Here is a 19,970-nt window from a genome sequence, read left to right as displayed (position 1 = left end):
CTTTGTCTTTGTAAATTGAAAATACTGTCTCCAGAATTAACCTAAGGTATAATTGATACAAAGTAAGGCATTTACTCTGTTAATCTGGCCCCTAGAAGATACTTGGCAATGTTAGTCCTGTATCCAGTTCTCTTTTTTCTTTTCTTTTTTTTTTTTTTTTTTTGTACTTGGTGAATTAGAGGGTGGTGTAAAATGCTTAAAAAAAAAAAAACCACAAATAAAAGACACAAATAAAAATTGTATTCTCAAATCTAGATGTTAAACTATGCCGTGTACACCTGTGCTAAGAGTTACATTGAAATCCTTGTCATTCATTACTTGAGAGAAGCTGTCCAGGAATAAAGCAGCAGGGGGATTTTTCTGAGAAACAGCGTGTGTGAGGGAACCGGGATTTGGGACTCAGCAGCAGTGGCTGTCACTTCTTAAGATTTTGTTCAAGAAAGGAAGAACAGCAGCTGACCCTTGAGATCTGGGGTGGGAAGGAAGGGGAGGAGGGATGTAAACAAAAGCAAACGCTCTCTGGTTCCCAGCCTGTCTCCGCCCACCCTGCACTGAAGCCCTAGGAGAGGGCCAGTAAGTCCAGCTAGGAATGCCCTGGCCTGGACTCCATTTCCCAGAGTCACCTGGTGCGCCAACGTTTTCCGTGCTCTGAACGCCTGTGCGTGTGCATGTGGGAGAACGTGCGCATGCGCGTGCCTTTCTATGTGGCCCAGGGTTGAGAACAGAGGAAGTTCATTTACTGATCAGAGAGGTCCCCGAGAGGCCGCGCTGCTCCTTCTCTCACGTTCACTGGGGAGTCTTGCTCTGCAAGTGCAATTGCAGGCGGTTCGGGAGCACACGCCCCAGACCTGCCGCCCGCTGCTTCTGTGCCTCTGCATCTGCCACTGTGGGCGCCAAGTTCCGGCGACTTCTCCTGTTCCACACTCTCTGCTTTGCTCCCCGTGTGTCCTGAAGAAAGGGGACGTGCTCCCGAGATTTTCCACGGCAAGTATGGAGAACAGGAGGGGCATCTATGTGTGTGTGGGAGAGGGGTGGGTGTGATGATGGGTGGTGGCTCCCAGACCTCGATCACTTGCTTCTCAGTGATCCTGGGAGCTTTTCCGGCAGAGTCAAGGCTGGGTCCCAGGTGTTGTGTCTCCCACCGCCGCTTCCCAGCCTCCCAGTGCACACGGCCAGTCCCATGGGTTGCCTTGCTCAAATTCTCCTTAAAGTACACTGGACGAGGAGCGGCACAAGCAGGGCAGTTGAGAGCATGGCAAAGGAAGGAGTCCCATTCCCTACATTTAAATAAGCCCAGTTCTCACTTTGGGTGGGTCAGAGGATGCCTTGTGGCTGGGCCTCTGGCTATATCCCCTGGTAGTTCCAGCTGGGCAGGGCTCGGCGGCCCTCAGCCAGAGCCTGAGGCAGTGGAGAGGTGGAGATGGAAGATCAGAGTAGGCTCTGGCTCCTGGACCCTGCAGACACATTTAACAGCTGGGGTGCTATGTGTTTGGCTGACTTTCCCAGCAGCACGTGAAGCTTGTGCAGTAGCTTTGTGGATCGATCGCTCCTCCGTGTTTAATTAACAGACTCTTTTTCAATCTGGCGCTTGAGGCCATGGAAACGTAGCTGATTTATTTTCCTGTGTTTTGATTTCTGTCTTCAACCCTTCTTTCTTCTCATGTTATTAGGGATGTCAACTTTTATTACCTGCTGATAATCCCTTTGCAAAGTGAGAAGTGAACTGAAATTAATTCAAGTCTACCGTGTGAGTTAATAATGAGCTACTTCAATCTGGATTTTCATAGTGGAGAGCTACAAAAACATAAATACAGAAAAGTATCAATTTTTCTTGTCTAGTTCTTTACAGTCACTCAATACTCCACCAAGCTGATTATCTTACAGTCCATATGGTTTTAATTAAGGGGGCCAGTTACTTTTTTTTTTTTAATTTGACAGGCAGAGTTAGAGAGGAAGGTCTTCCTTCCGGTGGTTCACCCCCCAAATGGCCACTATGGCTGGTGCGCTGTGCTGATCCGAAGCCAGGAGCCAGGTGCTTCCTCCTGGTCTCCCACATAGGTGCAGGGTCCCAAGCACTTGGGCCACAGCAGAGAGCTGGACTGGAAGAGGAGCAAATGGGACAGAATCCAGTGTGCATATGGGATGCCAGCGCTGCAGGGAGAAGATTAACCAAGTGAGCCACAGCGCCGGCCGGTTACTTTTTAAAAATTTTTTTATTTATTTGAAAGGCAGAGTTACAGTGAGGCAAAGACACACACACACAGAGAGAGAGAGCTCCCATCTGCTGGTTCACTCCCCAGATGGTCACAATGGTGAGAACTGCATGGATCTGAAGCCAGAAGCCAGGACCTTCTTCCAGGTCTCCCACACAGGTACAGGGGACCAAGAACTTGGGCCATCTTCCACTGCTTTCCCAGGCCATAGCAGAGAGCTGGATCAGAAGTGGAGTAGCCAGGTCTCAAACCAGCACCCATATGGTTTTACCCGCTCAGCCACAACACCAACTTCAAGTTACTTTTCTTATTCTGGGTTCTGTGTTTAACCCCATGACATTTGCAACACGGGAGGATATTAGTGATAGATTTTCAAAATGACCGGTCTGTGGAAGCCTTTGCACAAGGTGTTAATGTGAAGAGGGGTAAGGAAGAAAAGAGAAAATGTGCCCCTCTCCCCGCAACAGAGATGCTCACACAGTACGGTAAAAGATGTGGCTTTGGGCTGGCACTGTGGCTCAGTAGGTTAATCCTCTGCCTGTGGTGCCAGCATCCCATATGGGCACCTGTTTGAGTCCCAGCTGCTCCTCCTCTGATTCAGCTCAATGCTATGGCCTGGGAAGGCAGTAGAAGATGGCCCAAGTGCTTGGGCCTCTGCACCCATGTTGGAGACCCAGAAGAAGCTCCTGCCTCCTGGCTTTAGATCAGTGCAGTTCTTCTGGTCATTTTGACCAACTGGGGAGTGAACCAGCAGAAGGAAGACCTTTCTGTCTGTCTATCCATCTCACTATCTGTAACTCTACCTCTCAAATAAATAAATAAAACATCTTTTAAAAAAAGAGAAATGTGGCCCTGAAAACTATTGCTATAGACTAACTTTCAGTGTAATGAAGTTTTCACTTGATTAACTGAGTGATTCATAGATTCTGTTAGAGTCCTGCTGTCACCAGATTACTAATCTGTGAAAGTCATTTAGCATAGTAAGGTTACCTAGGAAGTAAAAATAGAAAGTGACTCCTGGATAGATGTTGCTAGGGTGACAGCATTCTTCCTCTCAAACCCAGTGTGTTTTTTACCTTTCTCACATGTACTCCCTATCACAGTGCTTGCGAGTGGACAAGCAGTGATGTGTTTCTGCTGAAAAGAGCTGCTTCACACCCAGGAAACAACTGTAAGACACTTTCTCAGCAACTATGTTGTGTGTACATTAATACAAACTTGAAAACAGCCAAGAACAGGATTCCTGGACTACTCAGGCTAACTCACTGTCCTTGGCACATCATTCCCTGCTCTGCAATAAGTTTCTGGCAAGTTCTTCAAAATTTTTAGGAGAGACATATTTCATATGAGAGACATAATCTGGTAATGCAGCAGTGATGTCTTTAAGAAAAGGTGCCATGTGAGGAAGCAGTCTGATGTGTCCATTCATCTTCCCATTAATAACTCTCATTGATGTCTAGCATAGGGTGACAGAAGCAATCCTCCTTCTGAATTGCATCAAGCCAGGAGGATTCCTCTACAGTTTATCTGAGCTTTCCTTGTATGAGGGAATAACCAAAATACTACATTGTATAGGGTTTTTTTTAATTCATTTTATTTACTTGAAAGGCAGATTTACAGAGAGATGGAGACACAGAGAGAGAGGTCTTCCATCCATAGGTTCACTCCTCAAATGGCCACAATGACTTGAGCTGGGCCAGGCTAAAACCAGAAGCTAGGAGCTTCTTCTGGTTCTCACACTTGATTTCAGGGGCCCAAACTCTTGGGCCATCATCCTTTGCTTTCCCAGGTGAATTAGTAGGGAGCTATATTGGAAATGAAGCAGCCAGGTCTTGAACCACTGCCCATGTCAGGTGCTGGCACTGCTCAAGTCTGCTTAAACTACTACACCAGTCCCATGTGCATTTTTCAAAGAGGGGGAGGGGTTAAATTTTTTCTAATATGACTCTCAAAATAAAGATTATAATTTGTAGTAGATGATGATTTTGGTTAGATTTTGAGTTTCATTAAATTTCTATATTTTTTAAGTTAATGAGTACTAGTAGTTATCTTATTTTTTTGAAGATTTATTTATTTTACTTGAAAGTCAGAGTTACAGAGAGGAGAGGCAGAGAGAGATAAGTCTTCATCTGCTGGCTCACTCCCCAATTGGCTACAGTGGTCGGAGCTGTGCCGATCCAAAGCCAGGAGCCAGGAGCTTCTTCTGTGTAGTAGTTATCTTATGTTCTGTTATCCTTGCTTTGGATAAACAAACTCTCTCCCATCCCTCAGTTCAAATGCTTTTAAAAATAGGTTTATTTTGAGGGCTGGCACTGTGGCATGGCAGGTGAGGCTGCCACCTACAGTGCTGTCATCCCGTGTGGGTGCTTGTTTGAGATGCAGCTTCCTGCCGTGGCCTGGGAAAGCAGTGGAAGATGGCCAAAGTTCTTGGGTTCTGCACCACATGGGAGACCTGACAGAAGTTTCTGGCTCCTGGCTTCAGATAGATCCAACTCTGGCCATTGCAGCCATTTGGGGAGTGAATCAGTGCATGAAAGACCTCTCTCTGTGCCTCTGCCTCTCTGTAACTCTGCTTTTAAATAAATAAATAAATTTTTACATGCTGTACCACTGTGCTGGCCCCAAGACCTAACAGGTTTTCTGGGTGCTTATCTTGGGGTTCACTTTGAGCACTAAGCACAGTTATTCTGTGTGACTGCATATTTCATGTTCCTTCTTATGGAAAAGTTTTTCTCATGTTCTGAGTGATTGGCTACATTTGCCCATAGTGGAAACTAAAACTTAATTTGGCATCTAAACACCCAGAGTGCTGAGTCCTGTAATCTTCTGAATTTAATCAGAAAATGTGTTTTAAAACATTTTGGTCTATGGGTAGGCAGGGCAGTTTTCCTGGATCCCTGTGAGAATTGATGAGCTGATGGTGTTTTTCTACCCCACATTATATTCTGAAATTAACTTCCTTTTATTTTCTTAAAATAACTATATTTGAAATTTGCTCCCCCCTTCTGAAATGTTTGTGCTTCTGTCCTCCTTATAACCATGGACATGAGTAGCCCTTTTCCTTCTCTCTTTTTTTTTTCCCCCACAGGCAGAGTGGACAGTGAGAGAGAGACAGAGAGAAAGGTCTTCCTTTGCTGTTGGTTCACCCTCCAATGGCTGCCACGGCTGGCATGCTGTGGCCGGCGCACCGTGCTGATCCAAAGGCAGGAGCCAGGTGCTTCTCCTGGTCTCCCTTGGGGTGCAGGGCCCAAGCACCTGGGCCATCCTCCACTGCACTCCCGGGCCATAGTAGAGGGCTGGCCTGGAAGAGGGGCAACCGGGACAGCATCCAGCACTCCAACCGGGACTAGAACCCGGTGTGCCGGTGCTGCAAGGCGGATGATTAGCCTATTGAGCCACGGCACCATTTCTTTTCCTTCTCTTTATGATGTTACAAGAGCAGTGGGACATTGCAGCTCTCTCCCCTGGCAGCACATCTTCCTCAGTATGTCTCTTTGAATTAGACCCTGGGTTAACTTGGCTGCACAAAATGCATATATCTAAACCCAGTGTACCTAATGAATGAAAGTCATCATAAAATCAATATGCCTTGTAAACCTCTCATCTCTTGTTTTGAAATGTGTTGTGAATGTGTCTTTTATGTCAGTGTTTGTAAGCCAGAGACTTCCCACTTAAGGCAGAAGGCTGCTGAGGGACAGCACAACTGTAGCTTTGCTCTGTTACTTTACTGTGGCTACTCTCTCACACTCTCTCTTTATTTTATTAAGATTTAAAAATTTTATTTTAAAGGCAGAGTTACAGAGAAAGAGGCAGAGACAGAAGGATGGGGATCTTGCATCTGCTGGTTCACTCAAGAGACTGCAATGAATAATGCTGGCCCAGCCTGGAAGTCCAACCCAGTGTCCCATGTTGGTGCAAGGACCCAAGTACTTGTGCCATCTGTTTCTGCTTCTCCAGTTGCATTAGCAGGGAGCTGCATCAGAAGTGGAACAGCTGTGACTCAAACTGGCACTCATGGGGCCGACATTGTGGGGAAAGCCACCATCTGCAATGCCAGCTTCCCAGATGAGTAGCCGTTCATGTCCCAGTTGCTCCACTTCTAACCTAGCTCCCTGCTGCTGGTCTGAGAAAAGCACCAGCGGATGACTCAATTGTTGGGGCCATTGTAACCCATATGGGGGACCCAGATGAAGTGCCTGGCTCCTGGCTTCTGTGTGCTTCAGCCCTGGCCATGGCAGCCATCTCGGAAGATTTCTCTCATTTTTAGCATTTATTTATTTATTTGCAAGGCAGAGATAGAGAAGGGAGACAATGAGAAAGAGATTTTCCATCTGCTGGTCTACTTCCTAGATGGCCCAAGCCAGGCACCAAGAGCTTCATCCAGGTCTCCCACTTGGGTGTCAAGGACCCAGGTATTGGACCATTTTCTACTTTTCTAGGGCCACTAGCAGAGAACTGGATCAGAAGTGGAGCAGCCAGGACATGAAATGGTGCCTATACCAGATGCCAGCACTGCAGGCAGCAGCTTTACCTGCTAATCCACAATGCCATCCCATCTGACTCTCCCTCCTCTCCATAACTCTGACATTTTTTTAAGATTTATTTTATTTATTTGACAGAGTTACTGATAGAGGTAGAGACAGATAGAGGGAGGTCTTCAGTCTGCTGGTTCACTCCCCAAATGGCCACAGTGGCCAGATCTGAGCTGATCTGAAGCCAGGGGCCAGTAGCTTCTTCTGGATCTCCCATGTGGATATAGGGGACCAAGGACTTGGGCCATACTGTGCCACTTTCTCAAGCACATTAGCAGGCAGCTGGATAGGAAGTGGAGCAGCCAAGACCCAAACTGGTGACCATATGGGATGCAGTCCAGTGTCTCAACCAGCTGTGCCACAGCACTGGCCCCCAAAACTCTGACTTTCAAATAAATAAATCTTTTTTAAAGGATGGACACACATATTGGATCCCAGCATTTTATTTAGTGGTTGTTTAATCCACTGTGCCACAAAGCCAGCCCCACCCTTTATCCTGGTGACTTGTGTGTCAAGATCTGGGTAATATCTGCTGAACGACTGTTGGTATTATGTTAGACTCTTCTGTTTTATTTTGGTTCTCGTTTGTTGAGTTTATTTTGGCTGCCACTTCTGGGTAGCAAGCTGTGATGTCATCAGTGGCTAAAGCTGCCATGTGTTAGGCTGGCACTGATTCTACCTTTCCATTTCTTCAAGTAGAAGTGGAAAATGAAATCCTCTCAAAACTAACATGCTACAAGTAACAACTGGAAATCAAGCTTCCTTTCTTCTCACCTAACAGACCCAGCTGGTCTCTGTGTTTCTCATTTTAGCCCAAACCTATATAGATTCCTAGAGCAGAAGGAAGCTTATTTTTCAAGGCAGAATTCATAGATGTGGTTGTCCATTCACCTCTGAGAATTAAAGCCATCACTCTGCTTTTTGACTGGTTTTCAGTCTGTGGTGGTGCCATCTCTCACAGGAAGACAGATTCCTCACAGAAGAATACACCTAGGTGGAGAAAACTTTATGGAGTGGGTTTTCCAAAGTGAAATGGAATTCTGGCCTGGACATCCTTGAGATCGTGGTCAGCAGAGCAGGGAAATTCTTAGCTATGTCCATTCACATACTTTCCTTTTTGTTCAATGTATTCCTCCCTTACATAGTGCTCTGTGCTCTCCTTCTGTTGCACACACACAAGGCGTGTCTGTGATTGAGGCTGTTTGTGTACCACTGCAGTATCTGGAGTTGCCTTTGTCTCCATCTCTAACCAGAAACTCAGATGCAGAGTGAGGAGGGGACTGCCAGCCTGCCACACAGGGTTTGGGTCCCTTGCTCCTTTACTTTTCTTCAGTGCAGGAGCAGCCTTAAAGAGAGCTGTACTGGGTAGTATTATTTCTTTTAGATTTGAGTGCTTGGATAGCAAAAGAAATACATATTTTTTTTCTTATAGAATGGATTGAGGAGGCACTACATAAAGTCAGCAGCAACTTTCTTGGTTCCTGTTACATGTGAAGATGAGTCAGAATATTTAGGGCCATTTGTTAAATTTTTTAAAAAATTAAAAATATTTATTTATTTGAAAGGCAGAGTTACAAAGAGAAAAAGAGAGATGTAAATCATTTATCCACTTTTTCACACCCCTAATGGCCACAGCACCTGGGGTTGAAACTGGATTAAAGTCAGGAGCCAGTATCTTCTTCCACATTTCCCATGTGGGAGTAGGAGCATAGGCACCAAACTTTGTAGCTTTCCTAGGCACATGAAAGAGCTGGATCAGAAGCAGAGCAGCTGGGACATGAACTCGTGCACAATATGGAATACCAGCATCACAGACAATGGCTTTCCCACTATGTTCTACTGTCTGTTTATTATTATTATTATTATTATTGTTTCTATTATTATTATTATTTGAAAGGCAGAGTTAGAGAAACAGAGGCAGAGAGAGAGAGAGGGATAAAGGCCTTCCATTTTCTGGTTTACTCCCAGATGGCTGCAATGGCTGGAGCTACCCTGAACTGAAGCCAAGAGCTGGGAGCCTCTTCCAGTTATCCCACATGGGAGCAGGAGCCCAAGGTCTTGGGTCATCTTCTACTGCTTCCCCAGACCTTAGAAGAGAGCTGGATCAGAAATGGAGCAGCCGAGACTCAAAGCAGCGCCCTCATGGGATGTCAGCAGTGCAGGCAGCAGCTTTCCCTGCTGGGACACAGTGCCAGCCCCTCCATCATCTGTTTTATGGAAATATTTAAGGGACATTAGAAGGCCATTCAGGCCCTTCCTACAATACATTTTGAAATAATGATTGACAGTCCGCAAGACTGCTTCCAAAGGGAGAGAGCTGCAGGGACAGAGAGGCAGTGATGTTGAAAGGGTATGAGGAACAAGGGAAGATGGGAAGGCCAGAAAAAATCTTGAAAAGTATTCCAAAAGATAAAGTAATAGGACATAGGTCATTTGTGCAGATTTCTATTATAGGATTTTCCTTTTTTTTTTTTTTTTAATTAGAGATAATTTCTAACATAATTTGTGACATACTGGAGTCACTTTTCAGTTTTCTTCTTACAGATAAGATGTGCTTATAAGATGTAGAGGGGCTGGTACTGTGGCTTTGTAGTTTAATCCTCTGCCCATGGCACTGGCATCCTATATGGGCACCATTCTAGTCCCAGATTCTCCTCTTCTGATCCAGCTCTCTGCTATGACATAGGAAAGTAGTAGAAGATGGCTCAAGTGCTTAGGCCCCTGTACCCAAGGGGGAACAGAGAAGAAACTCCTGGCTCCTGGCTTCAGATCAGTGCAGCTCCATCTGTTATATGGGGAGTGAACCAGCAGATGGAAGACCTTTATCTCTGTCTCTTTCTCTCACTGTCTATAATTCGACCTCTCAAATAAATAAAATCTTAAAAAATAATATGTAGAGAAGTACTGGAATTAAATGCAATAGTACACTCCTAAATATGCAGTTAGCATTAAATTTTTGTTGAGAAAGGGATGAGCTTGGCTTTATGTGTGTCTTGCTTAGAGCAGAATTTTTGTGACTGAATTTGAGATAATTAAAAATCAGTTTCATAATTAAAACATTGGCCATTTTTACTGCTGCAGCCTCCCCCTCACTCTGTGTCCCTACGCAGATAGTCCACATGAGAGTACAACAGAAAGAGAGGCCTGCATATCTGGAGTAATGCACATATGCCCTTTGCTTAAACCAGGGGATTGATCGACTGGAGTTCTTTGTGATTCAGTTTGCATTGTTCTGTAGAGTGAAATATAGTGATTTGGGTAAAGTATCTTGTCTTCTAGTAGGTGATTCCAATTGGCTTTCTTATCCATCTACCTGGCATCACAGGTGATTCCCAAGACAGGTGTTGGGCTCTATCTTAAAAAAAAAAAAAAAAAAAAAAGTAGCCTCTTCAGAGTTGATGTATTTCTCCTGGAAAATTGGAGAAATATTTTGTAAGAAGCAGTTCATGGAGGATGTGTACTTCCCTAGAAATGAGACAGAAGTGATTCCCTTTCCTTGCCCCTCCTGAGCTAGTTCCTGAGGCTTATTGATCAGGCCAAGAATGCTAATATTTGTAGGCCAATTATGAATGATTCATGTTTGTCTTACACATGAGATGTCTACAGATCTGTTTATCAAGGTCTTTAAGATAAAATAAGATTTTGCAACAAAAGAGAAGGTTGGCATTGCCTGTTGCCTTGGTCTAGGATGTGTGCATTTATTACCCACTTAGTACTCTGACTCCTATTGTGCGTGTCTCCTAATGGCTCTTTTTTGGCCATTCCTGTGTCCAGATTCTTTAATGGGTGACAATCTTTGTCCAGACTGCAAGTCTGATAACTCAGCCCAAATTGGAGTTGACTAGTTTGTGTACCCACTTCAGGATTAAGGTGGTCCAAAACTGCCAGTGCCCAATGACTGGGCTGTCTTTAGACTCACTCAAGAGATAAGACTCTGGGCACAGGTCCCAAGTGGCTTTGCTTGGTCCTCTTCCCTTGATCTCCCTGGTAACCAGGCTGATTCTCAGGTAGGCAGGGAACTTGTTGGCTCACAGAAGTCTCCAGATTTCTGTTTTGCACTCATCTTCAAAATATTTGAAAGTTTTCTCTTGGATCTCAAAAGTCCTGAGTAGGGAGTTTTATTGTGTATTGAGATGTGTCTTTGTAAAGACAGGTGTCACTGAAGGCTGTGTGTCCTCATAATTAACTGAACTCACCCAGGCCTGGATGGAGTTCTGGTATCCTGGCTTCAGGCTGAACATTGCCTGCTGTTGTGTGTATTTGGGGATGTACCAGAAATTTTAAGAAATCTCTCTCCCTCTCCATCTCCCCCTGTCTTTCAAATAAAATGAAAAAGAGATAAAAATTGGAAAAAAATGTGTTTTGCTTTGTGTCCTAAGGAAAAAGTAATTACTGTTGTTATAGGTAGACCTCATTTGTACACTTCACAAATACTCATCAATCTCAGGTTAAAGGCTTGGTGATCACTATTGGTTGGGTTGCCTACTCAGCTCCCATTCTGTAATGTATCCCCTTCCATCATCTGCAGTTCACTTTGGGTGCTCATAAAATACCAAACTGCCTCCTGACTTTGCATCCCTGTGTTCTTTATACATAGCTTGGCCATAATCTCATTTTCTTTAGCAGCATGCTAATTTTTATGAGTATTTCACAGGTAAAGAACAATGGGGTCATTGGTTTTCTCTGAGCTTTTGTCCTAAGTGGTTTATTTTCTGAAATTGATTTTGGGTGATGTGTAGAACTTTGCTGGATTAGAAGTTGTGGTGCAGAAGTTGATATTAGAGAAATAGGGCTGTCACTGCCACTTGCACTGTGCCCCACCCTGCAACCTATGCCTGCCTTTGGATTCTGTTTTTATAGAGTGTTGGAATGAGGTAGTAGTGATTCAAAAAAGAAATAAATTTTCAATTGTTAAACATTTTTATTAATACAAAGAGATCAGATTTCATAAGAATGTAATTCCAGAAGAACATAACCATAGTTTTCTATTTCCTCCTCCTTTCTTCCTTTCTCTTTTTAAGGATTTAATAAGCTGGCTTTTTTCCCTAACCTAGTCTTTACCCTTTCACCTCCAGCCTTCCTGTCCATTTGTTCTCACTTTACAATCTAGTACTTTAAGCTTTTTTCCCCCTTCTTTCATGCATGTTTTTGCCTACTCCTACCACAATTCCAAAGAAGGAAAAATGAATAAAAATCATGAGATATTGATTCAAAGAAAGGAATCCTATCCAGAAATACAGAAAAAAAAGTTACCTCCTTTTTCTTTTTATTAACAATTTGTTGATTCACCTTTCTGGAAGAGGCAGCTGGAATTTCTCTGAGGTCTGTCCTTAGAATGTGAGGAGAGCCAGAGATATTGGATAGACTCTTTACAGTCTGTTTGTTTTACTGTGAGAGATGTTGTCCCACTTGCCTGTGGCAGAAAAAAATGAAATTTCAATGATTTTTTTCCGCATTACTAATTTTTATGATGAGTCTCATCTTTATCAATGGATAGAGACCTGTCAAGTTTACCATGAGCAAAAAATTTCACAGACACAACTGCTTCCAGAGGAGATGCATGCTTCTCCATTCCCACGTGGCCTTTTCTGAGATCTCCAGGTGGCTTCTCTTCATCTCCTGAAAGTGAAGAGAAGATTCCGACCACAGAAAAATTTAGTATATATTAAGTAAAGATTTCATCAGTTTGCACCCACACAAAAACACAAAGTGTAAAATACTGTTTTAGTACTAATTATAGCATTATCTCACATTGGACAACACACTAAGGACACATCCCACATGAGAAGTAAGTACACAGTGACTCCTGTTCTTGACTTAACAATTTGACACTTTGTTTATGGTGTCAATAATCTCCCTAGGTTCTAGTCATGAGTTGCCAAGGCTATGGAAGCCTTTTGAGTTCGCCAACTTCGATCTTATTCTGACAGGGTCATAGTCAAAGTGGAAGTCCTCTCCTCCCTTCAGAGAAAGGTACCTCCTTCTTTGATGGCTCCGTTCTTTCCACTGGGATCTCACTCACAGAGATCTTTCATTTAGGTCTTCTTCCCCCCGCCCAGGGTGTCTTGGCTTTCCATGCCTAAAATACTCTCATGGGCTCTTCAGCCATATCCGAACACCTTAAGGGCTGATTCTGAGGCCAGAGTGCTATTTAGGACATCTGCCATTCTATGAGTCTGCTGTGTATCTCACTTCCCATGATGGATTGTTCTCTCCATTTTTTATTCTATCAGTATTAGCAGACACCAGTCGTGTTTGTGTGATCCCTTTGACTCTTAGACCTATCAGTGTGATCAATTGTGAGCTGAAATTGATCACTTGGACTAGTGAGATGGCATTGGTACATGCCATCTTGATGGGATTGTATTGGGATCCCCTGGCATGATTCTAACTCTACCATTTGGGGAAAGTCCGATTTAGCATGTCCCAAATTGTACATCTCCTACCTCTCTGATTTCCACTCTTATATTTAACAGGGATTACTTTTCAGTTAAAATTTAAACACCTAAGAATAATTGTGTGCTAATTACAGAGTTCAACCAATAGTATTAGAACAAAACAAAGAAAAAATGCTAAAATTGATAAAGTATTACATTGTACATCAACAGTCAGGACAAGAGCTGATCAAGTCACTGTTTCTCATAGTGTCCATTTCACTTCAACAGGTTTCCCTTTTGGTGCTCAGTTAGTTGTTGCCGATCAGGGAGAACATATGATATTTATCCCTTTGGGACTGGCTTAATTCACTCAGCATAATGTTTTCCATATTCCTCCATCTTTTTGCAAATGACTGGGTTTCAATGTTTTTGACTGCTGGGTAGTATCTATAGAACACATGTCCCATAATTTCTTTATCCAGTGTGGGGAGCAACTCGGACTAGACTAAGTTACTGGAATTAAGACTTATTCTATGCATCTGCTCTCCCACAATATGGCGCTGAGAAGGGAGAAACAGCTTCTACACAGCTGCCTCCAGTTTAACCAATAAACTGTAGGACTTACTCCTGATTGGAGGAGAGCAGCATACTCGGCGTGTGGGTAGCAGAGTTGGGATTGGTGGAAGAGGACTATAAAGGAGGAGAGAGACAACATGCACCAGGAACATCTATCTGAAGGAACACCTGTGCAGCCCCCAGGAGAGCTGGCCGGCAGTGTGCCGCTCCCCTGTGGAAGTGGGGAAAGTGGCAGGGGGCCCGCCCCTCCACGGAGGTGGAGGGACGGTAGCCAACCCGGGAAGAACCAGCAGCAAACCTGGGGAGGGCCGAGCAGAGAAAAGAACAGTGCAGGGTCCTGTGTCGTTCCTCCATGAAGATGGGGAGCGACATAATGGTGCCGTGACTCGGATAGGAAACCTAGGCAGGGTTTAGTGTCGTTCCTCCACGAAGAGGGGGAGCGACATCCAGTCCACTGTTGATGGGCGTTTGGGTTGGTTCCAGGTCTTAGCTATTGTAAATTGAGCTGCAATAAACATTAAGGTGCAGACAGCTTCTGTGTTTGCCAATTTAATTTCCTTTGGGTAAATTCCAAGGAATGGGATGGCTGGGTTGTATGGTAGGGTTATATTCAGGTTTCTGAGGAATCTCCAGACTGATTTCCTCTTTTGAAAAATGTCTATTGAGGTCCTTGGCCCATCTCTTAAGTGGGTTGTTGGTTTTGATGTTGTGGAGTTTCTTGATTTCTTTGTAGATTCTGGTGATCAACCCTTTATCAGTTGCATAGTTTGCAAATATTTTTTCCCATTCTGTTGGTTGTCTCTTCACTTTCCTGTTTCTTTTGCTGTACAGAAACTTTTCAATTTAACATCCCAAATGTTAATTTGGGCTTTGACTGTCTGTGCTTCTGGGGTCTTTTCCAAGAAGTCTTTGCCAGTACCTATATCTTGTAGGGTTTTTCCAAAGCTCTCTAATAATTTGAATGTGTCAGGTCGTAGATTTAAGTCTTTAATCCATGTTGAGTGGATTTTTGTGTAAGGTGAAAGGCTTCATGATTCTGCATGTGGAAATCCAATTTTCCCAGCACCATTTATTGAAGAGACTGTCCTTACCCCGGGAATTGGTTTTGGATCCTTGATCAAATATGAGTTGGCTGTAGATGTTTGGGTTGATTTCTGGTGTTTCAATTCTGTTCCATTGGTCTATCCATCTGTTTCTGTACCAGTACCATGCTGTTTTGATTACAACTGCCATGTAGTATGTCCTGACATCTGGTATTGTGATGCCTCCAGCTTTGTTTGTGTTGTACAAGATAGCTTTAGCTATTCGAGGCTTCCTGTGTCTTCATATGAATTTTAGCATCATTTTTTCCAGATCTGAGAAGAATATCTTCTGTATTTTGATTGGTATTGCATTGAATTTGTAAATTGCCTTTGGGAGAATGGACATTTTGATGCTATTGATTCTTCCAATCCATGAGCATGGAAGATTTTTCCATTTTTTGGTATCCTCTTCTATTTCTTTCTTTAAGGTTTTGTAATTTTCATCATAGAGATCTTTAACATCCTTGGTTACATTTATTGCAAGGTATTGGATTGTTTTTGTAGTTATTGTGAATGGGATTGATCTTAGAAGTTCTTCCTCAGCCATGGCATTGCCTGTGCATTGATTTTATACCCTGCTACTTTGCCAAACTCTTCTATGAGTTCCAATGTCTCTTAGTAGAGTTCTTTGGATCCTCTAAGTAAAGAATCATATCATATGCAAAAAGGATACTTTGAGTTCCTCCTTCCCAATTTGTATCCCTTTAATTTCTTTTTCTTGCCTGATGGCTCTGGCTAGAACTTCCAGAACTATATTGAATAGCAGTGGTGAGAGTGGGCATCCCTGTCTGGTACCAGATCTCAGTGGAAATGCTTCCAACTTTTCCCCATTCAAAAGGATGTTGGCTGTGGGTTTTTCATAGATTGCTTTGATTGTATTGAGGAATGTTCCTTCCACACCCAGTTTGCTTAGAGTTTTCATCATGAACGGGTGTTGTATTTTATCAAAATGCTTTCTTGGCGTCTATTGAGATAATCATATGGTTTTTCTTCTGCATTTTGTTAATGTGGTGTATCACGTTGATTGTTTTGCGAACATTGAACCATCCCTGCATGCTAGGGATAAATCCCACTTGGTCTGGGTGGATGATCTTTCTGATGTGTTGTTGCATTCTATTGGCAAGAATTTTATTGAGGATTTTTGCGTCTATGTTCATCAGGGATATTGGTCTGTAATTCTCTTTCAATGCTGCATCTTTTTCTGGCTTAGGAATTAAGGTGATGCTGGCCTCATAGAAAGAATTTGGGAGGATTCCCTCTTTTTCGTTTGTTCTGAATAGTTTGAGAAGAATTGGAGTTAGTTCTTCTTTAAATGTCTGGTAGAATTCAGCAGTGAATCCATCTGGTCCTGGGCTTTTCTTGGTTGGGAGGGCCTTTATTACTATATCAGTTTCTGTCTCAGTTATGGGTCTGTTTAGGTTCTCTATGACTTCTGGGTTCAATTTTGGTAGGTTGCATGTGTCCAGGAATCTATCCTTTTCTGATAGGTTTCCCTGTTTGCTGGCATACAAGTCCTTGTAGTAATTTCTGCTGATTCTTTTTATTTCTGTGGTGTCTGTTGTTACATTTTCTTTTTCATCTTTAATTTTATTGATTTGGATCTTTTCTTTTTTTAGTTAGTTGGGCCAATGGGGTGTCAATTTTGTTTATTTTTTCAAAAAACCAGCTCCTCGTTTGGCTGATTTTTTGTAATTTTTTTTTGGATTCTATCCTGTTGATTTCTTCTCTGATTTTAATTATTTCTCTCCTCCTACTAGATTTGGGTCTGGTTTGCTGTAGATTTTCTAGATCCTTGAGGTGCATTGAAAGCTCATCTGTTTGGTGCCTTTCTAATTTCTTGATGTAGGCACCTATTGATATAAACTTTCCTCTTAACACTGCTTTTGCTGAGTCCCATAAGTTTTGTTGTGCTGTTATCCTCATTTACTTCCAGAAAATTTTTGATTTCTCTTTTAATTTCTTCTATGACCCATTGTTCATTCAGGGCATGTTGTTCAATCTCCATGTGTTTGCATATGATCTAGGGATTCCTGAGTTGCTAATTTCCAACTTCATTCCTTTATGGTCTGAGAAGCTGCATGGTATGATTCTAATTCTTTTGAAGTTACTGAGACTTGCTTTATGGTCTGGTATGTGGCCAATCCTAGAGAAGGTTCCATGTACAGCTGAGAAGAATGTAAAATCTTTAGCTATGGGATTGAAAGTTCTGTATATATCTGTTAGATCCATTTGGGCTATAGTGTCATTTAAATCTACTGTTTCTTTGTTGATCTTCTGTCCCATTGATCTGTCTATTTCTGAGAGTGGAGTATTGAAGTCCCCCAGTACTATTGTATTGGGGTCTAAGTCTCCCTTTAAGTCCCTTAACAAATCTTTTAAATAAACGGTGCCCTGTAGTTAGGTGCATATACATTGATAATTGTTATATCTTCCTGTTGAATTGATCCCTTAATCATTATATAGTGCCCCTCTTTGTCTCTCCTAACAGTTTTTGTGGTAAAGTTTATGTTGTCCAATATTAAGATGGCTACGCCCGCTCTTTTTTCATTTCTGTTGGTATGGTATATCTTTTTCCAGCCTTTCACTTTCAGTCTGTATGCATCTTTGTTGGAAAGATGTGTTTCTTGTAAGCAGCAAACAGATGGATTTTGTTCCTTAACCCAATCAGCCAATCCGTGTCTTTTAACTGGACAGTTCAGGCCATTAATGTTCAATGTGGCTAATGATAAGTGGTAACTTTGCCCTGCCATTTGCCAAAGATATTTTGTAATATATGCTTTGAATTCCCTGTGATCTTTTGCTGTGAGGTTTCCTTCCTTTACCTTCTTTCATATTGATGACCGTGTTTCTGTGTTTCTGTGTGTAACACATCTTTAAGCATCTTTTCCAGGGCTGGACGAGTGGCGACAAATTCTTTCAATTTCTGTTTTCTATGAAAGGTCTTTATTTCACCTTCATTCACAAATGAGAGCTTGGCAGGATATAATATTCTGGGCTGGCAGTTTTTCTCTGTTAGTACGTGGGCTATGTCTCACCATTCCCTTCTAGCTTGTAGGGTTTCTGATGAGAAGTCAGCTGTGAGTCTAATTGGGGATCCTCTGAGAATAATCTGACATTTCTCTCTTGCACATTTTAGGATCTTTTCTTTATGTTTCACTGTGAAGAGTTTAATTACAACGTGTCGTGGTGAGGATCTCTTTTGGTCATGTTTACTAGGGGTCCTATGAGCTTCCTGTACTAGGATGTCCCTATCCTTCACCAAACCTGCGAAATTTTCTGCTAGTATTTCACTATAAATGCCTTCTAATCCTTTCTCCCTCTCCATGCCTTCAGGAACTCCTAGAATTCGAGTGTTGGGTTTTTAATAGTATCCCGTAGATTCCCAACAATATTTTTGAGATTTCTAATTTCCTCTTCTTTTCTTTGGTTTGTGTACTTTCCTTTGCTCTGTCTTCTATGTCCAATATTCGTTCTTCAGCTGCACCCATTCTGTTTTCAAGGCTCTCTAATGTGTTTACCATTTGATCTATTGAATTCTTCATTTCGTTAAGATTTCTCATCACTATCACAGTTTCATGTTCCACTAGTTGTTTCATTTCATTTTGATTCCTCCTTAATATATCATTTTTGTGAGAAAGATTTTCTATGTTGTCCATTAAGGATTTCTGTAGTTCAAGAATTTGTTTTTGAGAACTTCTTAATGTTCTTATCAATTTTTTGAGATCTGCTTCTTGCATGTCTTCTATCTCATCATCTTCATAATCTTGAATTGGGGTGTCTTTTTATTTGGGTTCGTCATAGTGTCTTCCTTGTACTTGTTAACTTGGTTTTTGAGTTTGTTGTTTGGCATATTGGAGATATTCTTTGGTTTCTTCACTGTGCTGTTTTTTCTTGTTATACTATGACTCTAGATTAAGGCGACTGTCTGCTTTTGAGGGAGCCTTAGAGGCTTGAGATGGGTATGGCCTGAGGGCTCTGTTTGGTGTGCCAAAGGTGACACTCCCAGGTTAGGCATGGTAAATCTCTCTCTCTTTCTTTCTTCTTTTTGATACAAAAGGGAAGTAATTCCACACAGCTGAATGGAATTGGAGGTAGTTAGCAGGCGAATGATATACCCACAGGAGCCAGAGATTGGAAGCTCTTTCCCAAGGATCACACAGGGAATCTGTTCTGCCCTGAGTGTGTGCTCAAATTCTCCTGCAGACTCCCACTGGATTGCCAAGGTTACTGAATTGTAGCATCTCTGGAGAGTACTCACGTGAATTCCGTGAGTTCTCTCCGCCACCGTCTTTTTTTTTCACAGTCTCAGCTCAGTAGCACCACCCATTCACTAGGTCCTAATCTGTTATTTCACCCCCCTCCCAGAGTCAGGTTTTTCTGCTAGGCTCAGGGCTGGTGCAGACCTGAGGTCACCCTGCTTATGACGTATGTCCAAGATGGCACCTGCTCTTTGTCTTGCTTGCCTTTGAGAGGTGAGCGGAGACAGAGAAACTCGTCCGTATGGGTCACTTTTTTTTTTTTTCCCACTCTCTTCTAGTCAGCCTGGTGAACTTTTTCCCACAGGGTTTCAGGCCTCATTCCCTCTAGTCTCCTCTTTCCGCTTACCTGCCCGTGTCTCGGGCTATTGAGGTTTGGCTCACCTCGCGTTCCAGCGCTGGTGTGTTGAGTCTGCCACTGGTGTCCCGAACTGTGGGCTCCCACACTTTCCACGCAGGTGCACTGTGAATCACTAGTTCCGGAAGTTTCCTCTGCTGTTTCTTACCCTACTCTTCCTTGAATCTGCAGTATCTCCACTTTTATTAAACTGCCTGTCACCGTACTATCAGTGTGCTCCCTTCCTATTCCGCCATCTTTCTGAGATATTGTGCTTTAATTCTCTTTCTCTATTGTATCATTTTCTGGTTTAGAAAATAAGGTGACACTGGCCAAATAGAAGGAGTTTGGGAATACTCTTCTCTTTCAATAGTTTTGAATAGCTTAAGAAGAATTGGAATTGATTCTGTTTTAAAAGTCTGGTAGAATTTAGCAGTGAAGCTTTCTGGTCTTGAGCTTTTCTTTGGAGGGTTTTGTTCCTAATTCAATCTCTGTCTTGGTTTTTGGTTTGTTTAGGTTTTATATATGTCTTCATGACTCAATTTTATTATCTAGTATGTTTCTTGATTTCTTCTAGGTTTTCTAATTTGTTGATCA

General features: G+C 42.6%; 1 protein-coding gene across 2 annotated transcripts in view; it reads left to right on the top strand.

Annotated features, from left to right (window-relative positions):
- The first annotated feature begins 654 nt into the window (after positions 1-654).
- LOC100346600 (zinc finger protein 717-like) overlaps positions 655-19,970 on the top strand; it is a 48,041-nt gene continuing 28,725 nt past the window's right edge. The window contains exon 1 of one of the 2 annotated variants that reach the window (XM_070058387.1): positions 655-984. In XM_070058387.1, coding sequence (XP_069914488.1) covers positions 703-984 — 282 coding nt within the window. In that variant the 5' untranslated portion in view covers positions 655-702. Of the gene's footprint in view, positions 989-19,970 lie in introns of both variants that reach the window. The other variant, XM_070058388.1, reaches the window with a different exon arrangement.

Source organism: Oryctolagus cuniculus, chromosome 15 (assembly GCF_964237555.1).
Source record: "Oryctolagus cuniculus chromosome 15, mOryCun1.1, whole genome shotgun sequence".
Taxonomy (NCBI): domain Eukaryota; kingdom Metazoa; phylum Chordata; class Mammalia; order Lagomorpha; family Leporidae; genus Oryctolagus; species Oryctolagus cuniculus.
The sequence above is the reverse complement of the archived record's forward strand: the minus strand, read 5'-3'. Positions and strand labels throughout refer to the sequence as shown.